Source organism: Dama dama, chromosome 12 (assembly GCF_033118175.1).
Source record: "Dama dama isolate Ldn47 chromosome 12, ASM3311817v1, whole genome shotgun sequence".
NCBI lineage: Eukaryota > Metazoa > Chordata > Mammalia > Artiodactyla > Cervidae > Dama > Dama dama.
The window spans coordinates 31665155-31683990 of NC_083692.1; the positions used below are offsets into that span (position 1 = coordinate 31665155).

Consider the following 18836-nt stretch of genomic DNA (forward strand, 5'->3'; position numbering starts at 1 on the left):
GAAACTTATAGCACCAAGGGTCACAGAATGTGTGCTTTCTGAAAGCAGGTTGAGTTGCAGAGAATTAAAATAAGGGAGAGAAACAAAGCTATGAATTTTCCAAAGAAGGGTTGGAAGGAAAGCTGAGAATGTTACTTCCCAGCAAGAGAGCCAAGGGTGACGGAAACGGAACCTGCAGGTCAACTCTCACCTTGTAAAGACAGGGGGAATAAAGGTTCTTCCTCAAGAACATGTCCTGCTGGAGCGGCCCCTCTCAGAGCCCTCAGTCACAATGGAGAAGAGTGTGTCTTCTGATGCCTGTTTCCAATGCTGGACCTTCAGCCCCATAAAGTCAAGAAGGACCAGTGGCCTCAGGGCCTGGCACAAAGCAGGCAATTAACACACACGTGCACACACCCAAGGAATTGATCTGTCAATTAATAACACATTCTTCTGTTTATCCCAAAGGAAATCTTCCACTGCTAATGCTAAGATTGAAAAAGTTACATCAACAAGGACTGCGTACAGTGCTATGCCCCCTAGCACTCTTCAAACATGCTGGTGGGGATAATCTAAGACCTAAAAACCCTGTCGAAAAGACAAGACTTTAGCTGAATCTTATTTTCTGGGAAGAGTGCTGAGTCTCAGATTGGTTACATTCTTGATTTGTGACTGAGACATAGGACAAAGCAGAAGTGGAGAAGGGGGGAAATGGGGGTGGTAATATGGAAAAAGGATTGATGCTCAAAGGCATAAAATACATGGTTAGTGGAGATAACACTGACTCTCAATATTTTATTTTTAAATATCCCAAATCATTTAAGAATTGTTGGCAGGAAGACTATTTGTATTTGGCAGTTTACACAAATGCACACACACCTTCCCAGGCTACCCATCCTCAGTTCTCCAGGAGCAACAGAACAGCTTCAAAACCAGCTGGTCAACTGGAAGTGAGTGGAAAAGAGCAAGAATTGGTGAAGGTGTAGAAAACTTGGAACTCTCATACACTGCTGGTGGAAATGTAAAATGGTGCAGTGTAGCCAACTTGGAAAACAGTTTGGAAGTTCCTTAAAAGTTACACACAGTGTTATACATGACTCAGAAATCTCACTCATAGGAATATACCTGTAAGAACTGAAACTATATTTCCACACCAAAAAAACTTGCAAATTAAAGTTTAGAGCAGCAATACTCATAAAAGCTGAAGACTGGCAATAACCCAACTGTTCATCAACAATCAGTGGATAAACAAAATGTGGTATGTCCATACAACAGAATACTGTTCAACAATAACAAGAAATGAAGTATTGATACATGTTACAACTTGAATAAACCTTGAAAAGATTATGCTAAGTGAAAGGAGCCAGTCACAAAGGACCACATAGCATATGATTCTATTTACAGAAAATGACCAGAACAGGCAAAGTCACAGAAACAGAGTAGATTAGTGGCTGCCTGAGGATAGTAGGGTTGAGGGGAAGTGACAAGTAATGACTAATGGGTAAGGGAGTTGCTTTAGGGGTGAGAAAAAAGTTCTAAAATGTACTCATGGGGGCATTATTTTGTGAATATACCAAAAGTCAGTGAATTGTACACTTTACACAGGTGAATTACTGGGCTTGCCTAAGAGTTCATTCGGGTTTTTCTCTAAGATCTAATGGAAAAACCCAAACGAACTTTTTGGCCAACCCAATATATGGTATGTCAATTGTATCTCCACAAAGCTGTTACTAAAAATGAGGTGTGGGGTGGGGAGCGTGTGCAGAGCATGGGCCTGGGACCTCCAGAAACCAGTACATCCTGAAATTGGAATGCCCTTGACTATACACTGTTAAGCATATAAGGCACTGTTCAGGGCCCACATTCTTTAAAGGTTCACATGGCTGACCTCCCATCCAGGCTTGCTTTATTTATGAGATGATAAGGTTGCTGTAAGCAATTCTGAAGGCAATCTATTTGGTATCACTTTTAAATACATCAAATGAGTGACTCATCAGAAGATACAAAGGAAACTAGCTCACAATGACAGGCTCTGATGAGATGCTTTCCATCAGATAGAGGCAGAATGGCCTGCAAGTTAGGACCAACACTGGTGCACTCAGAGCAGGCAGATCAGCTTTCAAGAAAAGGAAGAACCTGGGATATTTGCCTGGGGTGATGTGCCCAGAACATACCTGAATTATCTTCCATCCTTCTTGCTATACTAGGATGTGGGGTGTGAAGCACCCATGAATAGGCAGCAGTCTTTTAAAAAAAAAAAAGTTGTCGTCTTTAATCTGTGCACCAACACATCAGAAAGATGGCATTATCCCCATTTTACAGGCAAGGAAATAAACCCAAATTCCCACAGAAACCATCTCAAAGGAAGTTACCCTACATTGCAGCATGCTCCACCTCCCCACGTGGCCATCCTCATCTGGGCATGGACACAGGCAGAACTGTTCCTGCGACTACTCAAGAGAACCCTGGGCAAAGGTGCCCAATGGCTCGGAGCCCACCTCCCTTGCCCCAGGACACCTTTGGCAGTTGGATAGATTTGTGGTCTAAGTCCCTGAAGTCAAGAGTAGACAAAAATCCATCCATCACTCGCCAGGACAGATACAAACCTCAAGACAATTTGTTTTCCAACGGTTTTGGCTTAAAGATCTGGTTTGGCATTGGTTTTTTAACAACTAACAGCTGTAGGCAATTTTCACACAGAATAAAGACATCAATAAGGCTGAGAGTGGAATTTTCTCCCTTATGAACACAGAACAATGAGCTGTCTTCAAGATGTACATGGAGCTGCCACCACACAGGCTCTGGCTTGGGTCTCATTTGGGGAGGCTGACAGAATATAATTGAAAGGACCACGGAGGTGGGTGCTCTGAGGGGACTAGCTCTGTCCACCAGTTTCTCTACCACTGAGGAGGCCTTTGTCTATCAGCAACATCTGTCTCCTTTGGTTGACCTTGGTTTTAAAATACTTTAACTGGGAAATAATACCAAGCCCATCAATGCATCATTATTGCCTTTCATGACAGCCATCATGATACATGATTCACTGCCCATCCCTGGGAAAGGATGGTGTCCCTCCACCCATCCCAATGACCTCAGGCTCAGCCATGTGATTTGTGGTGCCAATCCCTACAGAAGGATGACACACCCTTGCCCCTGTGAACTCGGGAGTGGTAATGTGATCTGTGTAGGCCAAAGGAACGTGTGCTGAAGTGACATGTGTCATCTCCAAGCATAAGCTTAGAGCCTGAGAAGTTCACCATGTCTTTCTTTCCTCTGCCACCAGGTCTGGGCCTTGCTCTTGAGTAGACGATGGCACAGTGCAGAACCACAGCTGATCCACAGCGGACATGCAGCATCAATAATAGAGAGGCCACTGAGGTTTTGCCATCACAGGATAAACTAGGCACAGATGACCAGGACAGCCATTAACACTGATCCCTTCCACATCTCTTTTCACTTTCAATCCCTCCTGACCACTCACCTCCACCAAGAGGTCTTCCCTGACCACCCTCCTCATCCATCATGTCCTATATCCCACAACAGTCACACACAACCTATGCAGAGGTATGTATGCTTCTTGCCTTGGTGCGTTATACCTCTCATTAAACTATGGAAACCGGAAGCAATTTGGGAGCAGGTTCTAATTTTCCATTTTGAACCTCCTCACTAACATCTAGAACAGAGTTCTGCATGCAGTGGAAATGGGAGAGAGTAGAGATTCCTGAAACACTGCAAAATATTCAACATCCTCAAATGTAAACATGCTGCCAGGCTTCACCTCTTTTCTTTCCCAACCAAGTCTGGTTGGTAATCCGGCTCATTAATCCACTCAGGAGGCCAGAACTCAAACATCAGTTTCATAGTATTAATACTCTCCCTTCTTGGTTTATCTCATAAGAGAAGCTTATAGGTGAATTTTGGTTCATCAAATCTGGAGTGACGCAAGCAGTTCAGTTACTATCCCTGAAGGGCAGTGACACAGCCTGCAATGTAAGACACGTAAAATGATAGCAGTCCCTAGTATCTGCTGAACAACATAAATGGTCTGATTAGAACTAACTCCATTACAAAATGTCAGACGCGATCAAAGGAGGATAGAGTCTCGTGTAAATACTCATTGAGTACCTAAGAAAGGGCAGGCACTGGGCCATTCCCACTCTGCGTGATTCTCATTTAAACGTTACATCAAACCCAGCAAGTGATTTTTCCCCTTCTACTTTCCAGAATATAGACTCAGAAAAGTCATAAGTTTTTTCCCTACTGATACAGACAATAAAGTCAGAGCAGTAATGTGAACCAAAGTTTTCCTAATGTCCATGCCAGTGCCCTTGACCATACCATAATATCCTCTGAAATGCAGACTGGAAAGAAACACTACTTTGCAGATGCTTGAGAAGCTAAGTTGCAGAGAGCACCTACATCTCTTGATGAGTGGGCCCTACATAGATATGTCTCTCACTTCAGTATAGTGGATTTTAAAATATGATAGCATCTATAAAAAGTTTCCCACAATAGTTATTATTGCAATCCTATCATTAGGCTAAATAATGATACTCTACTTAAGTAATAATGTCTTTCATCCAAGGATCAAGGACACAGAGACAGCGTGACTAATTTTTTAAGACACTAATACTACACACTGGGAGTGGCAGGAAGTGTGAGGGAATCCCAGGAGGTGTCGGATGAAGGAAATATTTGTGCACAAGAGCATCTCAGGCTGGGATGGGGAGGAACTAGAAAGGGCAACTTAGGATACAATAGGGCTGAATATTCGAAGACCTAAAGGTCTAAATCTCTCCATTTGAAAGAGACACGTGTACCCCAATGTTCATCGCAGCACTGTTTATAATAGCCAGGACATGGAAGCAACCTGGATGCCCATCAGCAGATGAATGGATAAGAAAGCTGGGGTACATATACACCATGGAATATTACTCAGCCATTAAAAAGAATACATTTGAATCAGTTCTAATGAGATAGATGAAACTGAAGCCCATTATACAGAGTGAAGTAAGCCAGAAAGATAAACACCAATACAGTACACTAACGCATATATATGGAGTTTAGAAAGATGGTAACGATAACCCTATATGCAAGATAGAAAAAGAGACACAGATGTATAGAACAGACTTTTGGACTCTATGGGAGAAGGCGAGGGTGGGCTGATCTGAGAGAATAGCATTGAAGCATGTATATTATCAAGTGTGAAACAGATCACCAGTCCAAGTTGGATGCATGAGACAAGTGCTTGGGGCTGGTGCACTAGGACGACCCAGAAGGATGGGATGGGGAGGGAGGTGGGAGGGGGGTTCAGGATGGGGAACACATGTAAATCCATGGCTGATTCATGTCAATGTATGGCAAAAACCACTGCAATATTGTAAAGTAATTAGCCTCCAACTAATAAAAATAAATGAAAAAAAATTTTAAAAAAAGAAATCTCTCCATTTAAGCAGCAGCAAACCCTGTGAGGTAGTGATGCTGCCCTTTTCTTTCTTCTCTATGGGCTCAGTGCTGACAGCTGGAAAGCAGATGGGGGCCATTTCACCAAAGAAAGGCAAGATCGTGTCCAACCAAACCATTCACATCCTCTCTCCTCCCTCCGGCTCCCAACCACCCCTGAAATGAAGTCTGAGACTCACCACGAGTTCGCTGAACATGACATCCAGCTCCTCCACAGGGGGCATGGGTAACGCTGGCTCCATGGTCTGAAGCGCAAAGTTGCTATCATTTCGCAGCCGATACGTGATTTCTGGGTGATCATTGTTTCGGAAACAGCAGAAGATGAATGAAATCCCCCGTCCACCTCTCTTCCTTGGGGCCATAGCTGAATTCTGTTTTACTTCTTGACTGATTAAACTCTGCCAAAAGAGGACATAATAGAGTTAAGAATACAAAACTGGATAATATATATACATTTCAAGACAGACCAATTCACGAAAGAGCCCCGTGTACTGAAGGCAAGGTCAGAAGGAGCTGACAGCTGGAGACAACGTCCGTAGGACATAGAGGACAAGCCCAAGAGGGTCTGGGGGCCAGCTGAGCAGAGAGCACATGTCCTTCTAATCACATGTTGAATGTTTCCTATGACCCACTGCTGAGCAAACAGCACCACCCCAGCCACCCTACGCCCCGGCATTTGCTCCAATCGCACTGGGTCGTGGCCATGCTTTGCACATCACCTGTTCTTTCTTGCCAACCCATACTGGTATTGTTACCCCCTGCAGTTATGACCTTCTCTTCCTTGCCATCTAGAAGACTTCTTACTCATCCTCTAGGGTTTGATTGCAATTTCTCCTTTACCATCCTCAAGTAGAAGTAATAATATATATGCTAAGGCACATCTACCTATTCTAGCTCTTGTCACAGTCTAAGTTCCTTAGCAGTGTGTCTTCAAATTAGACCAGGGTAACTAAAAGCAGGAGGGAGGGACTCTGTATCAAGCAACTTGGTGGCCCCAGTGCTCCATGCAGCACCAAGAGACAGAGGGCACTTGGTTAATGTTTATTGTGTTGAATAAATTCATAGCAAATGGGGAGTGACTTAACATGAGCTAGGAGGGTCAGAGATTTCCAAACAGAAAAGATTAAGTAAGTTCACTGACAGAGATGGTTGACTAAGTTACAGTATACTCACATAAGAGAACCTAACACACTCACTAAAAAGAACGAGGCATCTGTGCATGTAGATATGAAAAAAAAAAATGCTCAAGATGCTATGTGATATGCATACTATATACTACAGGATTGCATATTTTAAAGCACTTATAAATACATGTAAGAAATGTCATCAGCAGTAACCTCCAAAATAAAGAGAGGGGACTGGAGAACTACTTTTCACTTCCTATCCTTTCAAATTTGAATTTTTACCATGAAAACACTGCAGAATTTTAACCACTGCACAGTCTTTTTAAAGTCACAATTATGTGTATTATCCTAGAAAAATGTCTAAGTTATACTTCAAGTGAAAAAATGCAACTAAAAGAATAATGTGTATAACATGTCCCATAATGTCTTTTTAAAACGGTCTTACACAAAAACCTAAATAATTTACATGTAAATACATAGCAAAAGGCCTGGAAAGATACACAGCAATTTCCTAACTCTGAGAGATGAGAAGGATGGGGAATAGGCAAGAATGAAAACATACTTTCTGTGAGATATACATATATATGTATAAATATATATATATACATTTATGATGAGAGTATATTCATGTATAACTCCTGTAGATTGTTAATTTTTAAAGAGAGATGGGGTTGAAAGGGGAAAAAAAAAGGTGGACTATGAATTGACCCTTGGTGATCTGGAAGGGCAGAGGAGGAGAGCTACATCTGTGCTGGGAAGAAGTAGGGAACACAGGCATGGAGTCCAGGGAGGAGCCACAGGGATGAGCGTGAAGAGGAGGGCTGGTGTGGAGAAGACGCAGCCCAGGCTGAGAGTCTGGATTTGCCCCATGAGCAATTTCGAGTCATACTTAAATGCCCCACCCATCCTACTCTACTTTCGTAAAAAAAAAGTAGAGAAAGCAGATGTGGTTGGGCCTTGATGACTCTCACAGTTCAGAGCTGTGGGCAGGTGACCTTGTGGAGAAGCTGCAGTGACCGCTGAGCACCAGAGAGTGCACTGCAGATGATCAGACAATGCACTCACGTCCCCGACCAGAAGAAAACGCAGCACTGCTGAGACAGAGCTAACACTACGGCAGGCACTTCTTGAGATGGAAGAGAAAACCTGAGGGGGAGGCAGAGGCCCGCAACTATCCTCTCAAATGATTTCTAGGGGCAGCTCCATAGCAACAGGGTCAGGCCCCCCGTCCCCAGACTGAATTTAAAACCAATGGGTAGAAGCTATAAGGAGACATAAGGAAGAATTTTCCAAAGTCTATGGTTGGGGTAGGATGGAAGTGAGGAGTCCCTGGCTCCACTGTCTTCAGATTAGAGTTACCTGTTAGAAATGCCTAAAGGGTAAGGTACTCCAACTCTCAGATGGGAGAGGGGAGAGAAATCAGAGATTTTCAGTAGGTGTTGATTTGAGCTTCTCACTCCAGCTTCAATTTCAGCAGCTCTGCTTTTATCCTTTTGGATATTGACTTATTATCTTATAAAAACATCCTGTGGCTACTCACTGCAATGAGAACATGCAAAGGCCACACAACAGCCTCCAAGGGGCATTACAATCTGGCTTCTGACTGCCCCCTCCCCCCACCCCCATCATATAGCGCTCTTTGTATGAATCACTGCACTTCAACTATACTGGCCATGCTGACTCCTGCCTCAGGGCCTTTGCATCAGCCACATCCTTGATCCACGTCCTTGACAAGCATGTTCTGGCCACACCTGTGCATGCCTGATTCTTCTTGTCATTAAGGCCTCAGCATGAATTTCACTTTCTCAGGAAGCCAACCCAGCCACTGTATCTGCCACAGTGCAATGCTCCCGTCACTCTCTCTCTTTACCCTGTTTGAAGTTCTTCAGGGCAAGTATCACCATTTCAAATTATCCTATGTGGTTATTTCATGGGGCAGGGACCTTGCACATATTGTTCACTGCTGTGCCCTCAGTACATAAAACTACATGGGACACATGTATATGTCTCACATATTTAACTAGAAGAACAGTCGACTTTTACATAAAATTTCATTTAAACAAAGGACATTATTTTTTAAAAAAATAGACTATGAGGCATAGGGATGCAAGTCAAGGAGTCCTGAAGCTTTATCTCCAAGATAAAATTTAAATTAAATTTTATTTAATTAGTAATTAATAACTATTATTAATTTTAATTATTTAATATTTAAAAAATAAAAAACAAATGTATCCATACATTATTTACGCAACTAAAAATAAAAGTGTACACACAAAAGACCAGAAGCAAGTGTGTTGACATTTAACAATGGTTAATTCTGCATAATGAAGAAAGGGATGAACTTTGAACTTTGTTCTTGTTAAGTTTTAAAAGTAAAACCCAACTAATGGACTTATGGTGTCTCTTTCAAATTAGAGAATCCAATTCTAGACTCTGTCACCAGTTTTTCTTGATTGTGTAATTAATACAGTGATGCAAACTTGGGTGAAAATTCTCATCAATAACTATAACTTGCAAACACTTCTAGAGAAAAACCCTCCACTCACTTTAAGGGATAGTGGCCTCCAAAAGCTAGCAACTGGAAGTCTCTGAGTTGGGAAGGGAGAAAAGAGGTTAAGAGCAAAGTATCTGTCATGGAGCCTATATGATGACCTAACCGACTCTGGAATAAAGACTTCACCGAGACACCTAATATTTCATTCTGTTGAAGCAGACATCTCCTGGCTTAGGGAGTACCTGTACAAGGTCCTATGAGCGATACGCAGTTCCTCGGATTCCCCTGATAAATGTGTATTAGTATCTACTATATACCAGGCATGACAGTAGGTACCTAAGGATACAGAAAGGAAGTGGTCATTAGGAGCTTCTAATCTGGTGGGAGAGAGAGCTTGAGGGTGCTTAGCTGTTCCGTCATGTACAACTCTTTGCGACCCCATGGACTATAGCCCACTAGGCTTCTCTGTCCATGGGATTCTCCCAGCAAGAATACTGGAGCAGGTTGCCATGCCCTCTTCCAGGGGATCTTCCCGACACAGGGACTGAGCCCACATTTCCTGTGTCTCCTGCACTGCAGGCAAATTCTTTACCCACTGAGCCATCGAGGAAGCCCCAAAAGAGAGAGTAGTGCTCCAATTAATTATAACAAAATTAACGTGACATATCATATAGTATGTGCTATGTAATAAAGCAGGAACACTGTAGGGAAGAAACTGGTCCCTGATGCTTGTGTGGAATTTTGAAAGATATTAGAAAGCACGGCATTTAGACAGACTGAATAGGGCACACAAAAGCATGAGTCGGGAAGGGGCAAGGAGCACACAGGAAGTGAGGGGTGGGACACACAGCACAGCTGATACAGCGTCTTCCGAGAGCTGGGCCCCGAGGGCCTCATCCCTCTGCTCAAAACCCACCAACGGCTCCCCAGCACCATTCTAAATTGGCTCTCAGTGCATCATCAAACCCAGTTCTAACTCACTGCTTCTGTTTTTTGTACTTCCTTAAAAGTATCCTAAGGACTTTCCTGGTGGTCCAGTGGTTAAGATTCCATGCTTCCAACACAGGGGGTGTGGGTTTCATCCCTGGTCAGGGAACTAAGAGCCCACATGCCAAAAAGAATTAAAAGCATAAAAAAATAAGATAAAAAGTATCCTACACTTAGCCAACAGACAGTTTTCCATGCCCCATAAATAAACTGTCTTCTATCCAGGTGGTCCACTCATTCCCTCTGCCCTTCTCTTTGTCAACTGTATCCCCAGGCTGACAGTACCAGTCGTGAGAGCACTCAGTGCAATAAGCCTCATCCACTGCTGGTGGCAGATGAAATCTGGTTCAACATTTCCAAAGGGCAATTTACCAAGGACCTAAAATGGTCACAATTTTTGACCGAGAGTTTCTACTTCTGGAAATATATTCTAAGGGTATATTCAAAGATACAATCAAAGGAGTTTTCACAAAAATTATTAAACCATGATCTTTAAGAGGAAATAAACAAGGGCATAGAATAGATGCTAGTGATAGAGAACTATGTGAAGAGTAAATAAGTTATGGTACAACTAGTTGGCAGACCACAGTCCAATCCTTTGAAACAGAATTTTTAATACAAGGATATGTCATACGGCACAGGGGATATAGCCAATATTTTATAAAAACTATGAAAGGAATATAATCTATAAAAATTCTGAATCACTGTTATATACCACAACTAATATTGCAAATCAACTATAAGTTAAAAAATTAAAAAGTATATTTAATGACATGCAAATACTTAGAATATATGAAATAAAGAATAGGTAGGTATACACTGTCTCATTTATGTACAAAATATATATATATATGCATATATATATATATATATATATATGAGCAGGGGGCAAGGACACGAGAAATACACCAAAATATGAGCTACAGTTAGCTCATGTCAGCTGTATGGATTACTTTTAAAAAACCCCAAACGTCTTGTATTCTCCAGTTGTTCTCACAATTAAGATATCTACTTTCATAGTTGATAGAACAGGATAAGACACCACTTTATATGACTATTTATGTGACAGAGGAGGGGAAATGTGTATGCAAAAATGTTCCTATCAAAAGCTTCTAAGTTATGGTGATCTACATACCAGATTCTCAAACTATCTGTGGTGAAGGATGGTTTTCTCACCAATCTGTTACAAACACATTTTTGTAAAATACAGTACAAAATTTCAGCAGTGTCAAATTGCTCTAAGGCTCCCTCAAAGTGTGCAATTCTTGCACTTTGTTAACCAGCACGGGTAGGCAGCAATGGCACTGATGTACACCAGGAGATGGGAAATAAGATTTATTAAACTGTAAGTGCTTATGCTTGTCTCTTGTGTGTGTCTTCTGGGCAGGAACCACATTCCATTCAAATGTCCTACATACCCTCCGACTCCCAGTCCATGAAACTGAAGATTGTTCACAGGCTCCTGTCCAGGTCTGACTATACACACACGTGTGTATGAGGAACTGTGGGAGGCAGTGTTCGGGCTATTCAGAGACAAGGTTAAGAAACAAAAGCAGGTGAAGACCAGCTCACGGAGGGCCACAGGACCAGGCTCGGCCCTCAAGTTCACTGGCAGGCAGTCTTGGCCCTGTTAGCATTTTGAGATCTCCACGATGAACAGTCAACAGGTAAGATAATTTGTGGTCTGGGTTTTTCTTTCCCCACTGAAAAGCCAACTCCATAGAAGAAAGCGCCCATGGCGTGTGCTGCACAGCCTCACATGTGTAAGAGGGCAACCAATGTATTTGAGAAATGAATAAAGAGGGCAGTTACTTTAGCATTTTACAAGTTGTTTCACTTAAACCTAAATTATGTCAATACTACATTCTGGTGATATTGAAGAGGGACGCAGAGGAAACAATAAGATCTAAAAAAAGTCCATCCAAAGCATTTTTCAAGTTAAAAAAAAATGCCAACAGTTCTATAAACAAAAGAATATTAAGGAGTCTTGGCTAGTTTCTAAGATGAGTAATAAGATATAGAGCCTATTACATCTAAGGACCTAATTGAAGTCATTTTAATAAGGACAAATACTGCCTTTGATAGATGATTTGTGTTTAAAAGTCTCAGTAAAGCCCAAAGACCAAGTTTTTATGCTGGCTCCTCTGTGGAACCCCAAATCTAAGGTCCTCCACGAAACCCATCCTTAAACTGTAGATGATGGCAAAACTCTGAGATTTCCAACAAGCAACCCTTTTTAATGCACTTGTTTGGCGCTCCACTGTTATGAGCCTAGTTTCTTAGAGATTGACCAAAACAGGAAGCAAAAGTAATCATTCCACTTGACTTCTCAGTGGCAGTTGGCACTTCCAGCCACCTCTCTAACTGCTCTAGCACTTTATTAATGAGTGATCCCAACAACTGTTTGTGCACAGGATTCCAGAAGCACATTCACACCCATCACTTCTTTCCATCATCGCCATTTGACAGATGAAATTTACGAGAAGGCTTGGGAGGGAGTGGGGCAATTAGGAACAGAGTCATTTAAGAGAGATTTGATTTGCTGGTGAAGGTAAAGAGATGCTCATTGGGAAGAGCCTAACTGTTGGGAGTGGGGTAGAGAAGCTTGCAGAGGTCAGAGGACAGGTTGCTTAATTCAGCTAGAATCCAGTCCCCACCCTCTCTAATCTCAAGGCCTCTCTCTCATCTCTCACCTGAATGACCACGACAGCTTCTTAACTCCTCTTCCTGATCCCAGTCTAGGGGTTGACGAACCTTTTCAGAAAAGGGCCAGAGAGTAAGTATTTTAGGCTTTGTAGGCCATTAAGCCTCTATCACAACTGCTCAAGCCTGCCACATCATGAAAGCAGTCAGACACGTCTGACAAGGGTATGTCTTTGTGTCAATAAAACTTTACTTGTGGACACTAAAACTGAATTTTACGTAAGTTTCTCATGACACAAATATTTATTTTAAACCATTTAAAAATGTGGATACCATTCTTACCTCATGGAACATACAAGAATAGGTGGTATGCCCATGTGAGCCCGTGGGCTGAGGGCTGCCCTAGTCCATCATGTTTATCTATTTAATTCATTCAGTCCAATGGTCATCAAGTATCAATTAGGTACCAAACGCTATGCTAGGCACTAAAGAAAAAGGGATGAAAGTAAAAGAAAATGCCTTTAGGGAGCTTATTTGATTTGAAGAAAGCAGGGGGGTGGGAAATCAAGTGAAGTACAACATAATTACTAATTTTGATTAGTATTATAGGGGATGCAAGAAGAAAATGAAAGAAAATGGTGGTGATGGTGTTGGTGGGAGGGGACAGCTACTTTAGCAACTGTGATCTGAGAGGCGGGCATTTAAACTGAAGCCTGACGGATAAATGGGACCAGCTCTGCAATGTGTCAGGGAAGAGGACTCCAGGCTGCAAGTGTGAGCAAATACCCAGGGCAGGTGGAGACCTCGGCACATCTGAGTCAGGAAGGAAGATAAGTGGGGCTGGAGCACAGTGGGCAACAGGAGTGCCGTTGAGAGAGACTAGCCTGCAGGGGGCAGGGGCCCAGACCCTAGGGCTTCACACAGCGGAGTCAGGGGTCTGGGATTTATTCTCAGCACATCATAAATCCGACTTGTCACTTGGCTCTGCAGTGTCTCCTGGATGTGGTCCAACTTCCTGGGCTGGACCACAGGACCCTCTATGGCCTGCCATTGCCTCCTCTATTTCTACCTCTCCTCCCACACTCTGAACGCTGTACACCCCACGCCCAGCCCACTGTGCGCAGCAGTAGTTTCACCTCCAAGCCCATCTCTCCACAGTCCCGTTAGCCTAGGCGTTCTCTTCCTTCTTTACCTATTCTCTCCACTTACCAGTCAAGACCTAATCCAGTACTGCAACTTTTATGAGCCTTAAATGTCCCAGAGGTGATCACACATTTCTTTACACACCACCAGCATCATATACATAGTTGAGTCTTTTTTGTGTTGCTTTTTTTAAAAATTCATGTCTGTTTCCCCCATGAAACTATAAGATCCTGAAGGCAGGGCCCAAGTTTCATTCAGTTCCTGGCACACAGTATATTCACAATGTCTGTCGAATGCAAAAGCACTTATGCCTCAGTGAACAGATGGTCTCATCTCTGAACTTCAGCAGGGCGCAACTGGGTGTTCTTCCCACAGTTGCCTCTAGATCTGCCTTTCACCACTGCCAAAGTATTTGAAGGCAATCAGATCACCAAGTGCTTTTTAGCTACTTGTCAAGATTTTTGATGCTGACAGTAGCCCCACAAACAGACTTCATTCTCGGGGGGAGGTGTTTATAGCTTCCTTAGAGTGAGAAATTTCTCTCTGGCTGAACTAGCTGGTACTTGGTTTTTCTCCCCATCCTCAAGTAAGCACCACTGGAAACAGACCTGCTGATAGAATCTTACAGACATTTTCCACACTCCTTACTTTCAGTGAACACTTCGCCCAAGATGTATGCATTTACTCAGCTCTCATACGTGAACCTCATCAACAGGCCAGACTCCATGTGAGGTGTTCAAGAAATAGATGAAAAACCCTCAGAGATCAGGGAGGTCACACCTAGTTGGGACATTTAGGGAGCAGTGAAGTTGGTCTTTTTCTACCGAACAGAAAATGTGCAGTTAATGAAACCAGGGACCTTGGTTTGTACATCTTGGCCCCCTTTTAATCAGATCAGCCTGAGGGAAAGGACTGACTCCACCATTTCAGCTGGGCCCTCAACCAGAACACATCTTCTCATCTAAGCTCCTGGCACTGCTGCAGAGGGGAAGAGGGCACTTCTGGGACATCCAATGTGCAATCCATCTACAATATTACAGATGACTATTGCTATGCCATGCACAAGGAAGCAATTAAAAAGCTACTTAAGATTCTGGAGGGAGCAGGTGCATTTTGCTTAGCAAAGAATCAGAAATGCAATCCATCTGTGGCCTATCTTAGACTCATTTGTACTGCTCTTTACCAAAACAAACAAAACTCTCAATGTGATAACAGAAAAAAATAAGGGCCAAATTTTCAGGAATGTTGATGATGATTATGATGACTGAAAAAAACAAAACCACTAGAGAACAAACAGTCCACAAGAAAACCCCCTTCAGTAGTTTTCCTTTGATAATGCCAAGTCACAATTCACACGTAACACGGAAAGTTTGTTTTCCACAAAGCTACACACAAACAGTACCCAACGTATGGGGGAAAGTGGAAGGTAATGTTGACAAATAAGATTTATACTGATACATACATCATTCTGGGCTTTCCCGGTGGCTCAGTTGGTAAAGAATCTGCCTGCAATGTGGGAGACGCGGGTTCAATCTCTGGGTTGGGAAGGTCCCCTGGAGAAGTGAATGGCAACCCACTCCAGTATTCTTGCCTAAAGAATTCCATGGACAGAGGAGCCTGGTGAACTGCGGTCCATGAGGTCGCAGAGAGTCAGACATGACTGGGCAACTAACACTTTCACATTTTCATACATCATTCTAACTGGCTCATCAGGGACTCGTGCCACACATTTACAAGATGGCTGAGGTTACCACTGACTAAGTTACCAACGTTTTCCTCTAATCAAAGTGGTTACAAGGAAACAGCTTACCTGCTCAAGGAAGGGCAAAAAGGAGATGGTGAGCTCCTGTCTTCCATCAGCTTGGTTAAGGAGTTGAGAGTGTCTGCATGCACACATGAAGCGCAGTGGGGACTATGTATTTCAGACCCATGTCTATTATTTTAATCAAGATGGACAGTATTTCACATTTAATTCTCCAATTATCCTTTCCCCAATAAAATATTGTCATTGTTTATTACAAATGGTTTCTGGAATTTCAGAAACAATGTCACATGCATAAAAAGGACAAGAAAAAAAAAGATTATGCCCCAAGAGCATTTTAAAGAGAAAAGTCAAGAGAACCCTCAGTTTTAATCATGGAACCTATTATGTTCAGAGCTGCAGTTTACCTCACATTTTGCAGAGGGCCTTGACATATGACTTGGGTCTCAGCAACATGTTAATGTTAACCCAAATTCTCTTATCATCAAGAATGTGAAAGGGAAAAATGGCTTTGCTTCTTTCCTTGGCCATCTCTCTCCCCTCTCACATTCCTCATGTCTGGTTTCATTTCCCAAGAACACCAGATGCCAAGTACTATTTGGAGCTTTAAAAAATAATGAGACGCAGTCTAAAGGTTGTAGGAGAAACCTCTGAAAGAGAATGTGTTTTCCCTGTAAGTTTCAACATCCTCTGCACTAGGAAACGGAAAGGGCGTTTCTAGCGTGTCCAGTGGAGGGACAGCCCTTCCCACAGACTTGGTCCCCAAAGGATGTTCTAATAGGCCACTTCTTGGATGGCTCCTGGAAATTCACCCAGCAGTCAGTCCTCTCAACCCAGTGACTTTTCTGAGACAAGAGAAGAACAATGAGGGCACCCCACCATGGATGGATAAACCAAAATCCAAACATCAAATAAGGCACAGGGATCCTGAGAACACTTCCTGTCCACTGTGTAAGCAGGGCAGCAAAAGCCCAGCACACTCCCTCCTCTATGTTTGCCTGTATCCGTGTAGGTGTTGGGTGGGGTGGGGGTGGGGGTGGTAGTAATTACAGTGTTGGGGTGGGGGTGGGGGGTGGTAGTAATTGCAAAGTGGAAGCCAGAACCAGTCCCCTTCCTTCCCTACTTCCTCCCGTGATAAGGGAGGAAGGAACGCAAGTGAAGTCCATGCACACCCTCAAACCAGACCAAGCTTCAACCAGCACATAATTAACAGCTTTATTCCAGGCCCAAGCCATGGCCTCCTGCCAGAAAACAACCCCTCCTCGTGTACAGAGCAAAGGGAAGGACCTCCAGGTCTTCACCCTGAAAAGCTGGCAGTAACTACTCTGTCATGACTCAATACTTTAACCACGGGTTAGAGCATAAATCCCTAAAGCACATATAACACATATCTCGAGCTAGGAAGTTTGTGCCGTTCACGTGACAGAAACTAGTCTGGAAGCCAGGACATCTCGTCTAGATCATCTGGGAGAAGAGCCAAACCAAGTGTCATAAGAGCTCCCCTTCAAACAAAGCGCAGCCTCGGCGGAGGGCCTGTGCCCGGGGGCCTGCTGACCTGTTGCTAGTCTGTGAGTAGAGTCAATAAACAAATTTAAATCCAAGCTGTAAGAAATGCAAATCATCTTCCACCCTTGACTTTCTATCTCCCTGCCTCTCAGGGACCCACTCAGAGTCTATAAAGACAAATTTAAATGTGGGGGTTATATACAAGAAGCTACAACTCAACAGCCAGCTTTATCACATCAAAGCTCTCTACTATTCAGTGAGGCCAAGTTTCACTTTCAGCGAATATGTAAAAGAATGCAACTTTCCTAAATCACCTAGCGGTTCTTTCAGCAACAGTATGACAGTAAGCTATCAGTCACCAGAAAAGAGTACTTGTTCATTTCAGGACACCAGCAATCACCTGTTGTCTATATGCTCTGGTCCTCTGCTGATCCTATTGAAGTAACCCCCAAAGATCAGAGTCCTCACCACTACAGGTCAATCTTGTTATTTAGTTGTTCAGCTGTGTCTCTGGGACCCCGTGGACCGTAGCCTGCCAGGCTCCTCTGTTCATGGAATTTCCCAGGCAAGAATACTGGAGTCCGTTGCCATTTCCTTCTCCAGGGGATCTTCCCGACCTGAGGATTGAACCAGCATCTCCTGCATTGGCAGGTGGTTTCTTTACTGCTGAGCCCCACAGGTCAATAAAGAACCTCATAATATGTCTCCCCATTGAAATGACCATACTTTAGGTACTTACGGTTTCAGACTTTCTCAAACAAGTAGCCAACCCTGTGTTGCCATCTACACAGAAAATGCAAATGTCATTAAAAAGACCATCCTAAAAGAACAAGAGTACTAGGCATTTTTGGAAACAATTTAAATAATCCCAATAAATTCTGAGAGAGAAGAGTGTGGACAGATATATACAGTTTACTCTTGGACAACAAAGGGGTGAGGGGCTCTGATCCTCCACACGGTCGAAATTCCGAGTGTTATTTATAGTCGGCCCTCTGTATACTCGGCTCCCCCTGCATCCACGGTTCTGCACATGAGCATCCAACTAACTGCGGATCATTCAACACTGCTGTGTTTACTGCTGAAACAGCTCCATGGACAAGTGGACCTGAACAGTTCAAACCTGTATTGTTTGAGGGTCAACTGCACTTGGTTTGAACAATTATGTTTTGCAAATCTTCAAGCAAAGTTTTGTGTGATTTAGATAGGATAAACTAGGGGTACTCTAAGCCAAAGAATTCATGACACATCCTCCCAGTAATGTTAAGTCCTTTTCCCCAGTGAAGCTATACGATGTGGTCCTCTGGAAAAGTGACTATTGCCCCAAACCAGATGCTGTTCAATCTCACTCCTTCTCAAACAACATTTTACCATCAAGGCCAAGTATGGGTATAATTTTTATTTCTACACGAGCCTCCATGGAAAATAACGTCTCTTGGCATTGTAGGGAAACTACAGGACTGAAGATTAAGAAATAAAAACTCGCCTAGAGGGTTTACATGTTTTCATGTTTCCTGAAAGCAAATTTTAAAACTCACTGATTACATTTCGTCTTTTCATGTTCTTCTAACTACTTTTATGCCAAGATCACAAGTGGAACAAGAGGAAATAAAACAAAACACCATGCAGAACAAAAGTTCTTGGTTAAAATTAGCCTCACTCTCTGGTAACTATTAAGAAACTCTCATCTTTTTCACGGTAAATGTAGCTTTTCAGTTAGGGGAAAACGGATGAGCAT

At 42.9% G+C, this 18836-nt stretch overlaps 1 protein-coding gene across 2 annotated transcripts in view; it reads right to left on the bottom strand.

Moving 5' to 3' along the window:
* The window catches only part of DAAM1 (dishevelled associated activator of morphogenesis 1), a 177737-nt gene that overhangs the window by 99208 nt on the left and 59693 nt on the right, over nt 1–18836 (bottom strand). For both annotated transcript variants that reach the window (XM_061156954.1, XM_061156953.1), the window contains one exon: nt 5622–5840. In XM_061156954.1, the coding sequence (XP_061012937.1) occupies nt 5622–5804 (183 nt within the window). In that variant the 5' untranslated portion in view covers nt 5805–5840. The remainder of the gene's footprint in view (nt 1–5621; nt 5841–18836) is intronic.